We start from the raw sequence: 15,668 nt of genomic DNA on the forward strand, positions 1-15,668 counted from the left end.
CAGCTGTGCAGTAGAGAAGCACTTAGCCTTGTCCAAATGACTTCCAGGTGAGCTCCTTAAATGACCCGTCTCTCCTCAGCAGCCGCTGCCTTGAGGACATGTGTGTGCCTGACCTGGTATACTCTGTTCATCCCTGTTGGTGGTGGTTTGTGTTATTTTTTTAAGATTTTTACTGGGGAGGAGGAACAGGGAAGGGGAACAGGACTTTACTGGGGAACAGTGTGTTTTCCCCAGGACCCATCAGCTCCAAGTCAAGTTGCTGTCCTTTCAGTCTTAGTTGTGGAGGGCGCAGCTCAGCTCCAGGTCCAGTTGCCCTTGCTAGTTGCAGGGGGCGCAGCCCACCATCCCTTGCGGGAGTCGAACCGGCAACCTTGTGGTTGAGAGCACACACTCCAAACAACTGAGCCATCTGGGAGCTCAGCGGCAGCTCAGCAGCAGTTCGTTGTCTTCATTCTAGTTGTGGAGGGCACAGCTCACTGGCCCATGTGGGAATCGAACCGGCAGCCCTGTTGCCCAGAGCTCGCGCTCCAACCAACTGAGCCACCCGTCTGCCCTCCTGTTGTTGTTTTTACTAATAATAACTCTGGTTTTATTTTCTTAACTCAAAGTAGTGCAAGTTCACTACAGAAAACTCAGAAAGAAGCAAAAAGAAGAAATAAAATCACTCGTAATCCCACTACCTAGTTAACATCTAAGTATGATCTACACAGGAGATACTCTACATTTTTTCCCCTCTCACAGGGACAAGACCTGCTTTTTTCATACAATACTATCTACTGCATATTTCCTGATGGCACTTAATATTTGTATACATCATTTAAAATGGTCCAGTCTTGTTTTAAAATTACACAAAAAGTCTTGTTTTAAAATTACACAAAATGTACACAAAGAGCTACTGTTAAGTGAGTAAAAAGAATCGGATGCTTCTAAGATTGTTCTCAAGTATTACAGGATAAAAAAGATGAAGTAGTAATTTACTGTTTCCAGAGAACTCCGTTGCTGCTGGTATCCCACATCTCCATCCTCTCTTGTTTCCTTGTTTCCAGGGCAGAAAGTACACCAGTGATGTCGCTAAGATCTACTCCATCAATGTCACCAACGTCATGGATGGGGTGGCCTCCTACTGCCGTCCCTGTGCCCTGGAAGCCTCTGACATGGGCTCCTCCTGTACCTCTTGTCCTGCTGGCCACTACATTGATCGGGATTCAGGGACCTGCCACTCCTGCCCCCCTAACACGATTCTGAAAGCCCACCAGCCCTATGGAGTCCAGGCCTGCACGCCCTGCGGTCCAGGGACCAAGAGCAACAAGGTGCCAGCAATGTGTTGTGCATGCTAACCTTGGTCTTGTGGATGGACCACCTCAGAGGGTGCCAGGCCCGAGATGGGATTCCTGAGGGCCTGATCCCCACACGCTCTCTGGAGCACACTCCCAGGTGTCCCGGAGGACAGCCATGCAGGCTGTGACCGTGGATGGCAAATTCTTACCTGTAGCAGTTGGTTCCCAGGGTCTAGGCCTCAGCCATGGACAGGTGTCATCTTCAAGAGATGAGTAAGGGAGATCTGGGACCCTCTGGTCCTGAGGGTTACTTGGCATCTGTGCAGAGACCTGAAGGGAAGAAAGAGTAGGACCTGTGGCTCAAATTCAGCCTACTTCCATCCAGCTTATTGTCGTGGGAATTCGCTCCCTCTTCTTTGGGAAGGTCACCCACCTTTGTTGGGACATACAGTTAATTGGCATCGCTGTCTTCTGTCCCAGCGGTTTCTTCTAAAGTGGAAAGCAGTGCTGTTGGCCCATGTACTCTTGGCCCATGTACTGTCTGAATCTAAGGAAGTACTACGACTAAAAGCTCTTAAGTATTCATTAATGCTTTTAGGGGCACTTGCATTTGACTGATCACAACCACATGGACGTACATCTGTAAGGCAGTCTTTATACAATCTGCAAACTTGGCTCGGTTTTGCTGTGCAGGGAGAGCAGCAGTGTTACAGACCCCTGGCAACCTCTCTTGGGCACCCTGGACTTTTGCCACAAACTTCTTCCCTTGGGGCTCCCTCTGCTGCTCTGGGAGGGAATGACGGTTGTGTAAGACTGCTGCGCAATGGAGAATACCCCCAAAACAGAGCAAGGAAGAGGAATAAAGCCCCTTTTGAAGTTCAATTTCCTACAGAGAACCTAGGAAAGAGGAAGCAGGGCTCAGTGAGCTTGACATGGGGGAGGGGGCAAAGTTTGTAGTTCTCTGTCCTGCTCCCCTGGACAGCCTTCCAGTGAGCTCCTCGTTGTCTTCTGCTTGAAGACAAGAAGAGCTACCTTGTGTCTTGAGAGAATTCTATAATTTAAGCTTAAGGACGAGGCTATAGAATCTGGCCCAACTACTTGCTGAAAAGTGGGTTTCGGTTTGTGCATCATACATGTGCTAATAATTGAACGGAAAGATGTACATAAACCCCACTAGCCCGTTTTACTCCTTTTAATGCCCAGCCACAGTCCTTACTTCCTCCTCCTTTCACCTCACTTGGGCTGGACCAGGCTGGTCTCCACTGGGGTCTCCTCCAGGGCCCCGCCCGAGCAGCCGGCCTCATGGACCACTTTCCCCTTAGATCCACTCTCTGTGCTACAACGATTGCACCTTCTCAGTCAGCACTCCAAGCAGAACCTTCGACTACAACTTCTTGGCCCTGGCAGACACCATCTCTCTGGCTGGAGGGCCAAGCTTCACTTCCAAAGGGCTGAAATATTTCCATCACTTTACCCTAAGTCTCTGTGGAAACCAGGTAAGGTGTGCAAGTGCTGACAATGTGGGAATTGCAAGAGGATGTCAGTGGATCAGAGACCAGAGATGGACGTAGGAGAAAAGCTAGAAAAACCTTCTGGTAGGAGGAGATGGAGAAGATGAAAGGTTTTTAAATGGTTATTCTTCTCCCTGAGGACTCTCCCTAAAATTAAATCGCTTGGATTATAAAAATTTAGGAAAATAAAAGTGTTTAAAATAAGACGTTCATTTATTCCTCCCTGACCTTTATTCCCTCAAATGAGTATATAAACATGATGCAGGAGGAAGATTTCTTTCCCTTAAAAAGCAGTTTTCAGTAATCATTTGTTTTCTAGAAGCTAAAGTAAATTATTCTTAGATCAACTGCATGTATCTTTGCTGACAGTACAAAAGAAAGTAACATGAAAGGCTTTATAAGGAAAGAATGTTACCACCAGCCATTTCATGCTGCTGCAAATATTCTGGATCCAACATTTAAAGGCAGAAATGTAAAGGGTAGTCAAATGTAAAGGGTAGTCATACCGCTCGTGCACTTGACTAAATTATAAACAAGCCAAGATTAGCAGTTGCAGAGCTAGCTTCGTATGGTACAAACTACAGAGCGTCCTGAGCATTTCGTCTGTGACTCTGTGTGGAGATAAGGCCTGAGCACCACACAGCTTCTACCCATCTTCTGCAGAATGCAAAAACTGTTGGTTTGTGTTTGGGTAGAGAACATGTCAAGAAATAAACTAACTGATGAAAGATTAAGATAGATGTCTCTATCTTGTTTTTTAACAGTCTTTGCAGAAGTTAAAATAAAACCTCAGAAGTGACAGTGATAACTCAGAAATCGAGACTGATTAAAGCCCCATGTAGCAATAGTTTCATTCAGTGAATTGAGAGAGAGGTGAAGATGGGGAATTTGGAGAGTTTGTGTCTTTTTTTTTGGTTTGCTCCTTTATTCTTTTCAAAAATGTTTACTGTGTGCTGTAGTCATACTATAGACCCTCAGTTCAAAAACAAAGTAACTCTTTTATTATAATGTAAAGGTTTCTTTCTGTTCTCATGTTCTTTCTTACAATCTAGAAAATAAACAGATATCAGATTTAGCAACTTAGCTCAATTTGTAATAAAATATATAATATTGAAAACCCTACATTCTAAATGCTTAGTCCACTTAAATTTAACATCTTGAACAAATGATTTTATATTAGCAAACAAGTTACATATTGATATTCCATAAATTTAATATTTTTAAAGGAATAATACCTCATATTTCCTCTATTACAAAATCACGAGGAAGGAGTTTCAGTTCCTACCATCGTCTTCCAGATTTCTTATACAGTGAGGGTTGCTAAAAACTGGAGAGGCAAACTGTCTTCTCTTGAGAAAAAAATTTTAATGGCATACTTGTAGGTTCCAATTGGTCCTAAGATGTCCTATCCCAAGGCAGGGAAGGGGCTAGTTATGGGGTCTGTTTTAACCTCTGGAAGTCTCTGTCTGGAAAGTGCTTCTGAGACAAACATGGGGGAAATCACAGAACCAAGGGAGACGCAGAAGAGAATGTGGACCAGACCGGTGTTCCAAAAATTTCATGGGATCAGTTACGTATTTCAGTAACTGTCTAGAAAAATGACAAGGGTAAGAAAGGCCCTTAACTGGTAGCTGGTAGACCAGGTCTCCAAATCAGTTACCACCATTATAGTCCTGCTCATATGGGGCTCCCACATGACTCCAAGGAAACAAAAAGACCGGGGGACCCCTGAGCCAGAGTTCCAGAAACTAGGACACCGAGGCCTTATTTTTAGCTTTTTAAAAAAACCTGTCTTGTAATTAGATCTGGGATGAATCCTTCCACTGCAACATACCATCAGAAGGCTGAAATTTTAGATGTGAGAAAAACTGTCCCCGGTTTCCTTCTAGGAGTTCTGTGAGTATTCACTCCTCCCCACACCCTCCTGCCCAGGGTAAGAAAATGTCCGTGTGTAGCGACAATGTCACTGACTTCCGGATTCCTGAGGGCGAATCAAGTTTCTCCAAATCCATCACAGCCTACGTCTGCCAGGCGGTCATCATTCCCCCCGAGATGACAGGCTACAAGGCTGGAGTGTCCTCACAGCCTGTCAGCCTCGCTGATCGACTTATTGGTGAGTAACCTCACTGCTCTAGCTTGCCTGAGTGTGTACACATGTAAGAGAAAGGGCGGCTACCAGGCTCTGAGGTAAGAGGCCCCAGGTGAGGAGACCAACCTCCAGACCTGTTTTCTATTCCATCCTGGGGCACCAAGTGCCACGGGGGCTTCTGACCAACCTTTGGTTCACCCTTTCATGAGCCACTCAGGGATGTGATGAGATGAAGGAAGGTTACATAATGCCAGGTATTGAAAGAATTGAAGTGGTCGCCAGCTAATGCTACTATTGAGCTCTGATTTGGCAGGGGTGACAACAGATCTGACCCTGGATGGAATCACCGCCCCAGCTGAACTTTTCCACCCGGAGTCCTTGGGAATACCAGATGTGATCTTCTTTTACAGGTGATGTGAGGCCAGGCTAATACAAGTGAATCCTTGGGCTACCCCACAATTTTGGTTACATCCCTCTCTTCCTAGCCACCCATTACTTATCAGGCCAAAACATGTCCAAGGTCTCGCCGATCCCCCCAGCAATGACAGCTGAAGGCTGGGAGCTCCCTGATGCCCGCTTCTTGGGTATTACTGGGACAAGTCTGTCTTGGAGGCAGGGAGAAATCCTGGATGACCTGTAGCAGACTTCCCTTCCTGCCTAAGGACACTCGCTCCAGTGTTACACACGCTAATCTTTCCTAAACCATTGTATTCCCCCTTGAGCACGTCCCTGATCCCTCCTCTCTCCTCGTACAAACCAAGGCCTGTGCACTCCGTGTGTGCACTGTCTGTGTGACCCCCACTCCAGACTGCCCCGCGAGGGCCCTGTTCCGTGCTCACCTCACTCAGTGACTCTCCAGTGGCACAGATCGGTGACTCACTTCCCCACGGGGCTGGCTTTCACTACAGATCCAATGATGTGACTCAGTCCTGCAGTTCTGGGAGGTCAACTACCATCCGCATCAGATGCAGTCCACTGAAACCTGCCCCTGGAAGTCTGTCCCTTCCAAGGTAAAGGGATAACAAAGCCTCCCTTCCTTGGGATCATTCCATCCCAAGAGCCAAAGATGACCAAAAAAGAGCACACAAGAAAACAGTCTGACACCCATGAATGGGTTCTTGGGGACAGAGTCATGCTCCAAACCCACAATCTGCGGATGTCAACAAAGTGGCCGGAGGAAGCGTCCAAGCTCCCTTCACTTTCCCCGCCGTCATGGGCGCAGGTGCACGGCAGACTGGCCAAGGGCTGGGGCTGACAGCCACACTTGACTCGTCTTGTCCACTTGTTATTGTGCATACATTTCTCGGCTTCTCTAAGGACTCTTTTTTCATTATCTGTAACATGGGGATAATAGCAAGTTCCCTCAGGGGCTTGTTGTGCAGACATGAAGTCTCATGGTGCCTGGCTGTGTATTTGCTGTGATTACAATTAATAAAGGTTTGGGGAACCCTAGAAACTCTCCACGACTAAAAGATCTAATTCCGAGTTTAATAGCTTGGCGCACTATATCAGGAATTCCCAAACTGATTGCAGTACCTTCCACCTCACCTCGTTCGTCCTCCCTCGCCCCCGCCACATAACCCCAACTAACATCTTGAGGGGCACTAGTATCTTGAGAAAGATGGTTTGGAAAATGCTGCTCCAAAACAACTGATCGGGGAGATGGGGAAGCAGGGTATTTGGACCCAGCAGTGGCATCAAAATGTAAGATCACTGCTGTTGTCAACGCCACAGGAAAGCACGTAATAGATATCCGTGACCCAAAGTCCATTCCTGAACCCCACCCCCGGAAGCTGCACCGAAGTGGCTTCTGCATAACGTCAGAAGTCTATGGGGAGAACAGGAGCCCCTGAGGGGCTGGCGGGGGCAAGCACGCTAGAGCTCAAGACACCTTACATTGGCTCTCACCTGCTGTCAGCAGAAACCAACACAGGGTGGGGAGCCCAACAGAGGCTGGGGAGGCTGCTCACCTCCAGGAAATCAGAGAGCAAAACCGGGGTTAAGGGTTAGTTGGAAGGATCCTGGCGGGGCTAACAGTTTGGCACGGGGAGGATGGATCAGGCCAGCTGAGAGGACAGGACTCCAACCCGTTCTTCCCCACTGACCCAGCAACTGAGCGCTCGTCTCCTTCTCGCTTTCTAGCACATGCTCTGATGGGACCTGTGATGGCTGCACCTTCCACTTCCTGTGGGAAAGCGTGGCCGCTTGTCCCCTCTGTTCAGCTGCCGACTACCACGCTATCGTCAGCAGCTGTGTGGCTGGGATCCAGGTAGGTTTCTCGGCTTAGGGACTTCCCAGGAGAGAAGGGAACGTAGTATCTGAGTTGCTTGTTTTTCTCCCCAACAGAAGACGACTTATGTGTGGCGAGAACCAAAGCGATGCATGAGTGGCATCTCCCTGCCTGAGCAGAGAGTCACCATCTGCAAGACGATAGATTTCTGGCTGAAAGTGGGCATCTCAGCAGGCACCTGTACTGCCATCCTGCTCACCGTCCTGACCTGTTACTTTTGGAAAAAGAATCAAAAGTACGTGATGATGGGGGTATCGGAGATTGGGGATGGGCTGGGTGGGATCATTGAGCCGGGAGGACATGTGACGGGATAAAGTCCTGGGGCTTTTTTCTGGACGTGGCCACAGACCCTGTGACTCTGACCGGAGACATGCGGAGACTACACTTCATCCAGTGTATGCCTTGGTTCTCCCGACTCCTGAACAGGGACGGTACCACATGGCAGTCTATAAACAGCTATTAGATTCTCGAAAGAAAAGCAAAGAGCATCTTTGTTATTAATAATAAAAATAATGACTTTATGATTCCAATAGTTCTATTAAACTTTGAGATCGAAGAAACAGCCCGGTTTATGAAGGGAAAGCGATCACTGACCTAGGAGCCAAGACCGCGGCGCTGTGCGCAGCCCAACCCTACGTTGCTATACGTCAGTTTCCTCACATGGTTTGGGGAGATCTGCCGACAGCCCAGCCTCTCCCCACATTTCGTGTCTTGTCTCTCGCACCCCACTTCACAGACTAGAGTACAAGTACTCCAGGCTGGTGATGAACGCCACCCTTAAGGACTGTGACCTGCCAGCAGCCGACAGCTGTGCCATCATGGAAGGCGAGGACGTGGAGGACGACCTCATCTTCACCAGCAAGAAGTCACTGTTTGGGAAGATCAAATCATTTACCTCCAAGGTACAGAGGCTGGCCAGGGCTCTGAGGGCGGCCTGAGGGCTGGAGGACACACACTGAACGGCCCCACTGCTCAGGGACCACTGCACTACTCCCCGCTCCATACTATTCTATCCCTCACCCTGAAAACCCAGGCTTCTGCCTTCTGTATTTTCTCACCGAGATTCTTTTCCCTGGGGCCCAAGGCTGCTCTTGACCAGGCTCCTTCTCTCCCAACATGCACTCCAGTTGGTGAACTGTTTGGGCCTTTTAACTTCCAGAAGGAGTACTGAACCATCCACGTTGTAAGAACCATTCCCACCCCACCCCACCCCATCCACACCCTCCCCGCCCCCTTTTCTTTTTTGGAGGGAGGGGAAGAGGTGATCTCTAGGATAAATTCTGATCACAGTGAGGCTGTCCTCTGGCCAGTGGAGGGTGCTGTCCCCTAAATGTCTGGGCCCGGCTCTCTGGACGCTGACTCACAGCTCAGCCTAAGCTGTTCAGCCCTGAGCGATTCAGAGCTGGCTTTGCATGCGTGGGTGGGTGGCCGGGGGGGTGGGTTTGAAGCTCATAAATGCAAGACAGACAACACTGTGGCTGGGCACAGGGCCAGCGGAGAGCATCCGAGCAACTACTGCAGGGCCACAGCCCTCTGCAGCCCCTCCGCCAGCACCTACACCTCAGCGCGGCCCTGAACCAGTTCATCCAGACAGGTGTGGGCAGGGAGGATGCTGAGACAGGAGCAGAGGACAGGGAGGGACAGCGAGGGAAGCAAGGAGGGGGCTGTTCAGGTTGCTGAATCCCTTTGTCCTGACCTACCAGGGGGATCCCTGCGCTTCCTGAGACCTTGATTTTTATTTTATTTTTTAAACTGGTGGGAGAACAATTCACCCTGGGACCCTTGAGTCTTTCTGACACTTCTAGAATTCAGCAAATCAGAGGCTTTTAAAGATTTTTCTTATTCTCTGACTGAAGGGAGCAAGAAGAATAGAGGGTAGCTTATGTCTACGTTTCCAAAAGCCACTGAAAGCACGAATTCCACAAGGGTTCCTTCTGTCACCTCTCTTCCATTTCTTTCCTTTGTTCCCCAAACTTGCCCCAGCGCAGCAGCCAGCTCCTGTCACCATCTCTCTTTCAGAGGACGCCTGATGGATTTGACTCAGTGCCACTGAAGACCTCCTCCGGAGGCCCGGACATGGACCTGTGAGGCACTGCCCTGCCTCCCCTGCCTCCTCACGTTGGCACCTCACCTTGCAAGCCTGTGGCAATTTGGGTGCCAGCTTCCTGCAACACCCACTGCTGAAAAATCTCTTCATTGTGGCCTTATCAGAAGAAGTTTGAATTTCAGATTTTTGGGGTTTTTTATATAGAGTACCCAAACACTCCTTCCTGCTTGCCTCACACCTGCCAAATATACCCACATTTCGTTTGTATATTACTCCCTTGCTTGCATCTTGTTTCCCAAAATGGTCCAGCCGCGGAGCCATAGCTACATCTGCTCATAATTCTTATAGCTCTGGAATGAAAAGATTTCTCTATCCTTAGGAACAGAAACTACTTCCTCTGTCCTCTTATTTAAGGGCAGACGCAGCTGGGAGTTTCCCTGATCATGTGCCCTGGGCTCAGGAGCTCTTCAGGCAGACGCTGGGGGAGGAGGGTATTCCCTGACCGACGTCTTCACGGTTGCCTGCATTAGCAGCTCACACTGTGTAATGGATACAGGCGGAGGGCCAGCTGAGTAAGGCCTGGGCAAGAAAAGGTTTGATAAGCACAGAGAGGCAGTAAGGAAGGTTTTGTTTTGTTCTTTAAACGAGGTACTTCATTCCCTTCCCTTAAGTACGTGATCAATATTCTTACTGGAGCCAAAAGAAGAGTTCATTGAGAAAATACACAAAGGCCTGGTGGATTTATTTCCTCCATTTTTTAAATCTCCCCCTAGACTATCTCCCAATGACACTAAGGAGAACCAAGTAAGCCCCAAACTCGGATGTTCTAGCCTCATTATCTATTTTGTCTTTACCCACAGAGATGACAAACCCTGCCAGTGAGGAAAATTCTCCTCCTTGAGGGCCCCATTCCTAGAGGCTTGGGTTATGCCATGAAACGGGTAACATATTTCGAAAGAACACAGGAGGCTGAGGTTTTAATGGGGCCACACTGGGTGGACCTGCGGTGGCAATGTCTGCTTCTGAGCTTTTCGTCTACTCAGCCACGTCGAATCAACAACTCTAGGCTAGCCGAAAAAGGACTTGACTCCCAGGACCATATGCCAGCAGCTGAACCACATCAGTCTTCGGGGAGGAAAGACTAAGGGAGTTAGTTAACGAAGGCGCTCACCAAACGGGCACATCACACTTTCACGCCTGTCCTCCTCTTTGCCCTGTTCTTTTCTCTGTGTGCTCAAAAACTAAAAAGACTTCTGGCCCCAATTTCTGGCAGCATTCTTTTGAAAGGTGAGTAAATGTAGTGTTCTCTGTGCCCCTTTTCTCCACTTTTACACCAAATATAATTAATGAAGTTTACCTAGGATGGTAAAACCGGAGCAAGAGTTTAAATTTCCTTTTTCTTTTGACTACTGGCCATTCTTCCTCCCTGTCAGGCTAGAATGACCACCCCTTGGTCAAGGACGCAAGTGCCCATGGTTTGTGCCTCTTCTCAAGTGGCCATTTGGTGATCAGATGGTAGGTATAGAATGGAGGTAGCATTTCTAAGTGGTTTGTCTGCCACAAAATGGCTTGCTGGTCTTATTAGCCATGCTGCCCCAACAGTGGTCTTATAAAAGGGTCAGTGAGAACGGGAGCCCAGCTGTGACTTCTGGCCAACCACATCACTGAAAGCTGGCAGTCCCTTTCATTCAATATATCTAGAAATTTTTCTTAGTGTATTCAAATCCCCCCTCCTCTCAGAAGCTGTGGCCACGTTGGGATTTTCTCCTAATGGATGCAAATAGCGAGCTCCTTCGCTCCAGCCTGAGGTTTTTCTGCAGCCTCAGCAAGACCCTGGGCATCTGCTTCCCCACTAAATAACTTGCTTTTGTGACAAAGCCCACAGAACATCCTTAGACTATTCTAGAAACAGTAGGACAAAGTACGTACCCGGGTGACTTCTTCATCCTGACATCTTGAAACGGGGTGCTCCCAGAGCAGCCTCAAACTCCACTGATTTATTCATAATACTTTACGGACCTTTTTACTGTTCCTTAGTGTACCAACTTCTGTGGCTCTTCTGTGTCCTTCCAGGAACCCCTTCATTATGCTATCAGGGTCATCTATTGTTCCCCGAGCAACTTAAAGACACGTTAGATATTTTTTAACAGCTCTTTTGAGATGTAGTTCAAATCGCTATACAACTCATTTAAAATGTCCAAGTCAGTGGATTTCAGCATACTCACACAACTGGGCATCCATCACCACAATCACTTTTACAACAGACACATTAGAGCAGGGGTGTCCAAACTGCGGCCCGCAATCCATTTTTAATTGGCCCGCAGCAAATTCCAAAAATATATTTAGTTTACTTAAATAAACCAGGTGAGGCAATACGTACTTCACCTCGAGTGAGTGGCCCGGCTGTTTGTGTATTTTACCACATAAGGCCCTTGGTAAAAAACGTTGAAAAAAATTTGGACACCCCTGCATTAGATGGTACATAGGAAGAACCTTTTAGCCCTTAAACTAAGGCTCTAGGCGTTTGCATAAGCTACTGGGGGAAGGAGTATGGGCTCAGGAGATAAGATATTTAAACCCTATTTGGTTACCTAAAGTACTAGAACACACAAGTAACTCTCCTCATGTAAGAGTCTCCTCTATTTGGCTGGGAACACAAATGAAGACTGTGGTGCATTCAAGGACCAGGAGATTTCTTATGTCAACAAAACGTTTTTTGTTTTTTGTCTGACTCAACATTAACGATAAGACTGACTATATTTATATAACAGAGACTTTGTAACAGATTTTTCAGCTTTGTGAAACCAAATTTTCCTCTCATTCAGACTGGTTGGATTTCCTTTTTACTCTGTAGTCCAAGAGTGTGTAGTTTGTTAGGGGATGGGTATTGGATGTCACTTGAGTGTGTGTGTGTGTGTGTGTGTGTGTGCATGTGTGAAATTAAAACATATCTTTCAAGTTGTTTTTCTTGAACATGGGTTGGATGGCTGGATAGGTGAGTGAGAAATGGTAAATGTTCTTAAAGCTTAAACTGAAGAGGAAGATTCTGGATCCCCAGAGTGACAGAGAAAAGAGCATACTTTGGAGCAACAATGGACCTCAGCTTGGCGCCTCTCATCACTAACAATCAAAGCCTCAGTTTCCACAATAATAAAATTCATCTAACGACGCCTCACCTCTCAAGATTGGGTAAGGTTCAAAACAGGGAACACATAAAACACTTAACATGTTAGGTGTTTCCCTTCCAGATCAGTTTTCACTCAGGTGGTACTGAGGCCAGCCACATAACAATGTGTCCACAAACAAAAGTAAAATTAGCTCATTTGGTTCTGAGGTGGATTATTACAGACTAGATTATGGATAAAGTCCTAGAGGACATCGCGGACCTACCATTTCCCAGGGTATCGGACTTTTCCGTCACTCTAGTTGAGGGCACTTAATCCCCTAGAAAGAATTCCCTCAGCTGGTTGGTTTTCACCCACATCTGTTTTGACTGGGTGGTACTGGTGGTTCAGTATTTTAAATACCACCCCTGCTTATAGACTTTATCCTATAAGCAGGGGTGATATTTACCTTCTTCTTAAGAAGGGAAGTAGGTCAGGAAACTCGCATTAATGTGTCATCTCTACGTATCAAGCCTGGACTAAGAGCTTTCATAGTATTGCCCACTAAGTTCTTAGAACAGCCCCAGAGGTAGGTCCTATGCCCATTGTAACAGGTAAAGAAAGTGTACGTCCAACAGATTTAGTCACGTGGGGTGTAAGGTCCCTAACGGTCCACCCTGATACTCTAACCACACTGAACTTCTGACTGTGCCTCAGTCATAAGCTCTTTCACGCCTCCCAGCCTGAGCATATGCCTCCGCCCCTCCCCTTCCTTTTCACTTGACAGACCGCCCCCCCACACCCCATCTTCAGTCACCCACTGCGAAACCCTTCTGGCTCACCCACTGGGGATACAACAGGGAAGAAACAATTAAGTTACGTGAGTTCAACCATATACTGTGCAGTGTCCCAAAGCATCAAACAGGCAGCAGACATGACTAAGCTTGAAACCGGGGGGAGGGAGGTGGGGATGTGAGTGGAATGTGTGAATGATTTTAAGGGCTTCCCAATTACCAAAGAACAAAGAAGCGAAACACCTGTCAGGTGACCAGGCAAGAAGATACCAATGACCTGGACGAAAACTTAAAGAAGATGTTTAATTGACTGAGAACCACAGACCAACAATGGCCCTTGCAGACAGAGAAAGTGACGTGCCTATACAAAACATTACAGATAACGAAAGAGCTATTCGAGGAGCGTTTCGAATATAAATAATTCCATTTTAGCCCTGAAGTTAACAATCCTACATAAAATGCAGTTCCCTGAACCATACAGTGTGGTAGGAGAATTGACGCCTCGTTCCAATTCTAAGAGGGAGAGGCAGCAAGCATCAAAGCCAACCGGGGCCTGGCAGCTTTCCCTGACCCGCGCTATTTTTAAACGGTTCCTCCTTGGTGGCCCAAGGACAGCAACATCAACTGCCTTTTGTGACTGTCCCTCGGATAGAAGGGAGTGGGCAGCTGAGGACTGGAGCTTGGACTGTCAGTTCCTCCTGAAACAGTATGACTGACGCTACTGCGCAGTGGGAACCTAGAAGGGTGGCAAACCAATCTGGGGGAAGGAGTGAAGAGGCTTTCAGAGAAGATTTCCTGGAGGAAGAAGAAACTAGCCGGAGGAAACATGGAGGGAAAAGGCATTCTAGGTAGAAGGAGCTAGTACCAGGGCTCAGAGGTAAGGAAGGGGAGCCACCAATGGCTGGGTATGGGGGAGTGCGAGGGAGGAACGCCAAGAGAGAAAGCGGGAACATGTTCGAGGGGCAGAGGATGACGGGCTCTGCGAGCTCCATTTGGACATTCTCTTGAGAACAGGCAGTCACTGAAGGCTTCCAGCAGAGTGAGAGGACAGGGCTTGCTTGTGAAACACCGAGAAATCCTACTCTAAATCCAGAACAAAAAGAGGAACAGAGTGAAGAGGGGCGAAAGTGAAGCCCACGAGAGCCCTCCCACACAAGCCAGCTCTGAACTGAGGATGGCATCTCTGGCGGGTGCCCCACCCTCTTTTCTTGCTCCCTCCCTGCACGTACTCATTCCCCCTGGGCTGCCCACTGGCCGCCCAGGACCCCCGAGGCAGTATCTCACCTAGGATTCTGCTCCCTGAACCTGCACCAAGCTTCTACCACTCAGCCTACTCCCTGCGACCCTCATCCAAGGGGGTTGTGACGAGCACCTACCATATGCAAGGCGCTGGGCTAGGTCCTGCGGAGATAAAGATGCAACTATCCATTGGTTTTTGCCCTATAAGAAAAGGCCACATGTTCTAGACAAGTTCCTCCGGCCGTTTTCTGCTACGGAATGCGAACAGAGGGACAAGCCCAAACACAGACTATCTCTGACATTTACCAGATTCAGGTTTTGGGTCCATTACGTAACTTCCCTGGGCCTCAGTTTCCTCATACAGGCGATACAGGGGTTAACCTAGCTGTCTCCAGTTGGCAGTCCTTGAACCCTTGAGGGCTCAGATGCAGCATCCAAGAGCTCTTCCCAGCATTAAAAGCTAAAAGACACCACCCATCCCAAAGACGGCTTCACACCATCACTCCGTAACTGCAGCATTGTATTGATCTGCTTTTGTGTTAGCTTCTGGCAGGAATTACTCAGTGTAGTAACACTGGTTATTTCTTGCTAATCAGAAATTCCAGTTGGCAGCTGTGTGTGTCTAATTAATAAGGGAATACAAATTATTGTGCTTTAAATCATACGTTAGACAAAAATATTTCAACACATGAGGGACAAGGTGATAAAAAGATTAGCTAAGAGATTCCCCTCTGGCCCTAAAAATCCTACGATTCTAAGCTGATAAATGAAGTACGTGATTATGTTCATTTGTTAGGTTAACAGGAGCATTTTAACAGGTAACAGGAGCATTTTAAAGAGTTTGTAATCGAATGATAAGACTAATGGTGAAAAATCCTAAGGAAATTTGGAGAGGCCAGAATTTGTAAATCACCCTTCCTACGATACTAATGACCTGGTTGAAGGACTGGTGCAGTGGCCCTCCTCGCCCAGGCCTGGGCCCCAGGGCAGCCTCAGGAAGATCCATCAGTGTTTTGAAATTTAGCAGACAATACACTGGGCAGTGCCTTTGACATGGAAACAGTCCGCCCCCTTGCCCTTAGAAGAATTCAGAGAACCCAACACTTTGAGGACAATCTTCTTACATGTTTTCTTCAGGGACTGCAGCTCCCTACACTTCCTTTCCACTGGTTTTAAATCGAACGTCCTAGGCAAGCGGAACCTGGGGGGCGGGGCGCGCAAACCTAGACAACCCCAGTTCCTAAGTTTCCCTCTAGATCGCTACTTGTCAGTTCCACCACTGCCAATAGCCTTGTTCTACATCTCAGAGTTGGCGTA

The 15,668-nt window shown here is 47.8% G+C and overlaps 1 protein-coding gene and 1 long non-coding RNA gene across 7 annotated transcripts in view; one reads left to right on the forward strand and one right to left on the reverse strand.

Moving 5' to 3' along the window:
• The window catches only part of ELAPOR1 (endosome-lysosome associated apoptosis and autophagy regulator 1), a 66,123-nt gene extending 54,582 nt beyond the window's left edge, over positions 1-11,541 (forward strand). The window contains exons 14-23 of one of the 5 annotated variants that reach the window (XM_033093019.1): positions 1,047-1,310; positions 2,600-2,773; positions 4,721-4,901; positions 5,191-5,287; positions 5,786-5,887; positions 7,020-7,146; positions 7,224-7,402; positions 7,904-8,069; positions 8,295-8,350; positions 9,151-11,541. In XM_033093019.1, the coding sequence (XP_032948910.1) occupies positions 1,047-1,310; positions 2,600-2,773; positions 4,721-4,901; positions 5,191-5,287; positions 5,786-5,887; positions 7,020-7,146; positions 7,224-7,402; positions 7,904-8,069; positions 8,295-8,350; positions 9,151-9,220 (1,416 nt within the window). In that variant the 3' untranslated portion in view covers positions 9,221-11,541. The remainder of the gene's footprint in view (positions 1-1,046; positions 1,311-2,599; positions 2,774-4,720; positions 4,902-5,190; positions 5,288-5,785; positions 5,888-7,019; positions 7,147-7,223; positions 7,403-7,903; positions 8,070-8,294; positions 8,351-9,150) is intronic. The other 4 variants (XM_033093018.1, XM_033093020.1, XM_033093022.1 and 1 more) reach the window with 4 other exon arrangements.
• LOC117014797 (uncharacterized) overlaps positions 1-15,668 on the reverse strand; it is a 60,999-nt gene that overhangs the window by 44,315 nt on the left and 1,016 nt on the right. For both annotated transcript variants that reach the window (XR_004421612.1, XR_004421611.1), the window contains exon 2: positions 1,487-1,607. This is a non-coding gene — a long non-coding RNA (uncharacterized LOC117014797). The remainder of the gene's footprint in view (positions 1-1,486; positions 1,608-15,668) is intronic.

This window comes from Rhinolophus ferrumequinum, chromosome 22, assembly GCF_004115265.2.
Source record: "Rhinolophus ferrumequinum isolate MPI-CBG mRhiFer1 chromosome 22, mRhiFer1_v1.p, whole genome shotgun sequence".
In the NCBI taxonomy this organism is placed as follows: Eukaryota; Metazoa; Chordata; class Mammalia; order Chiroptera; family Rhinolophidae; genus Rhinolophus; species Rhinolophus ferrumequinum.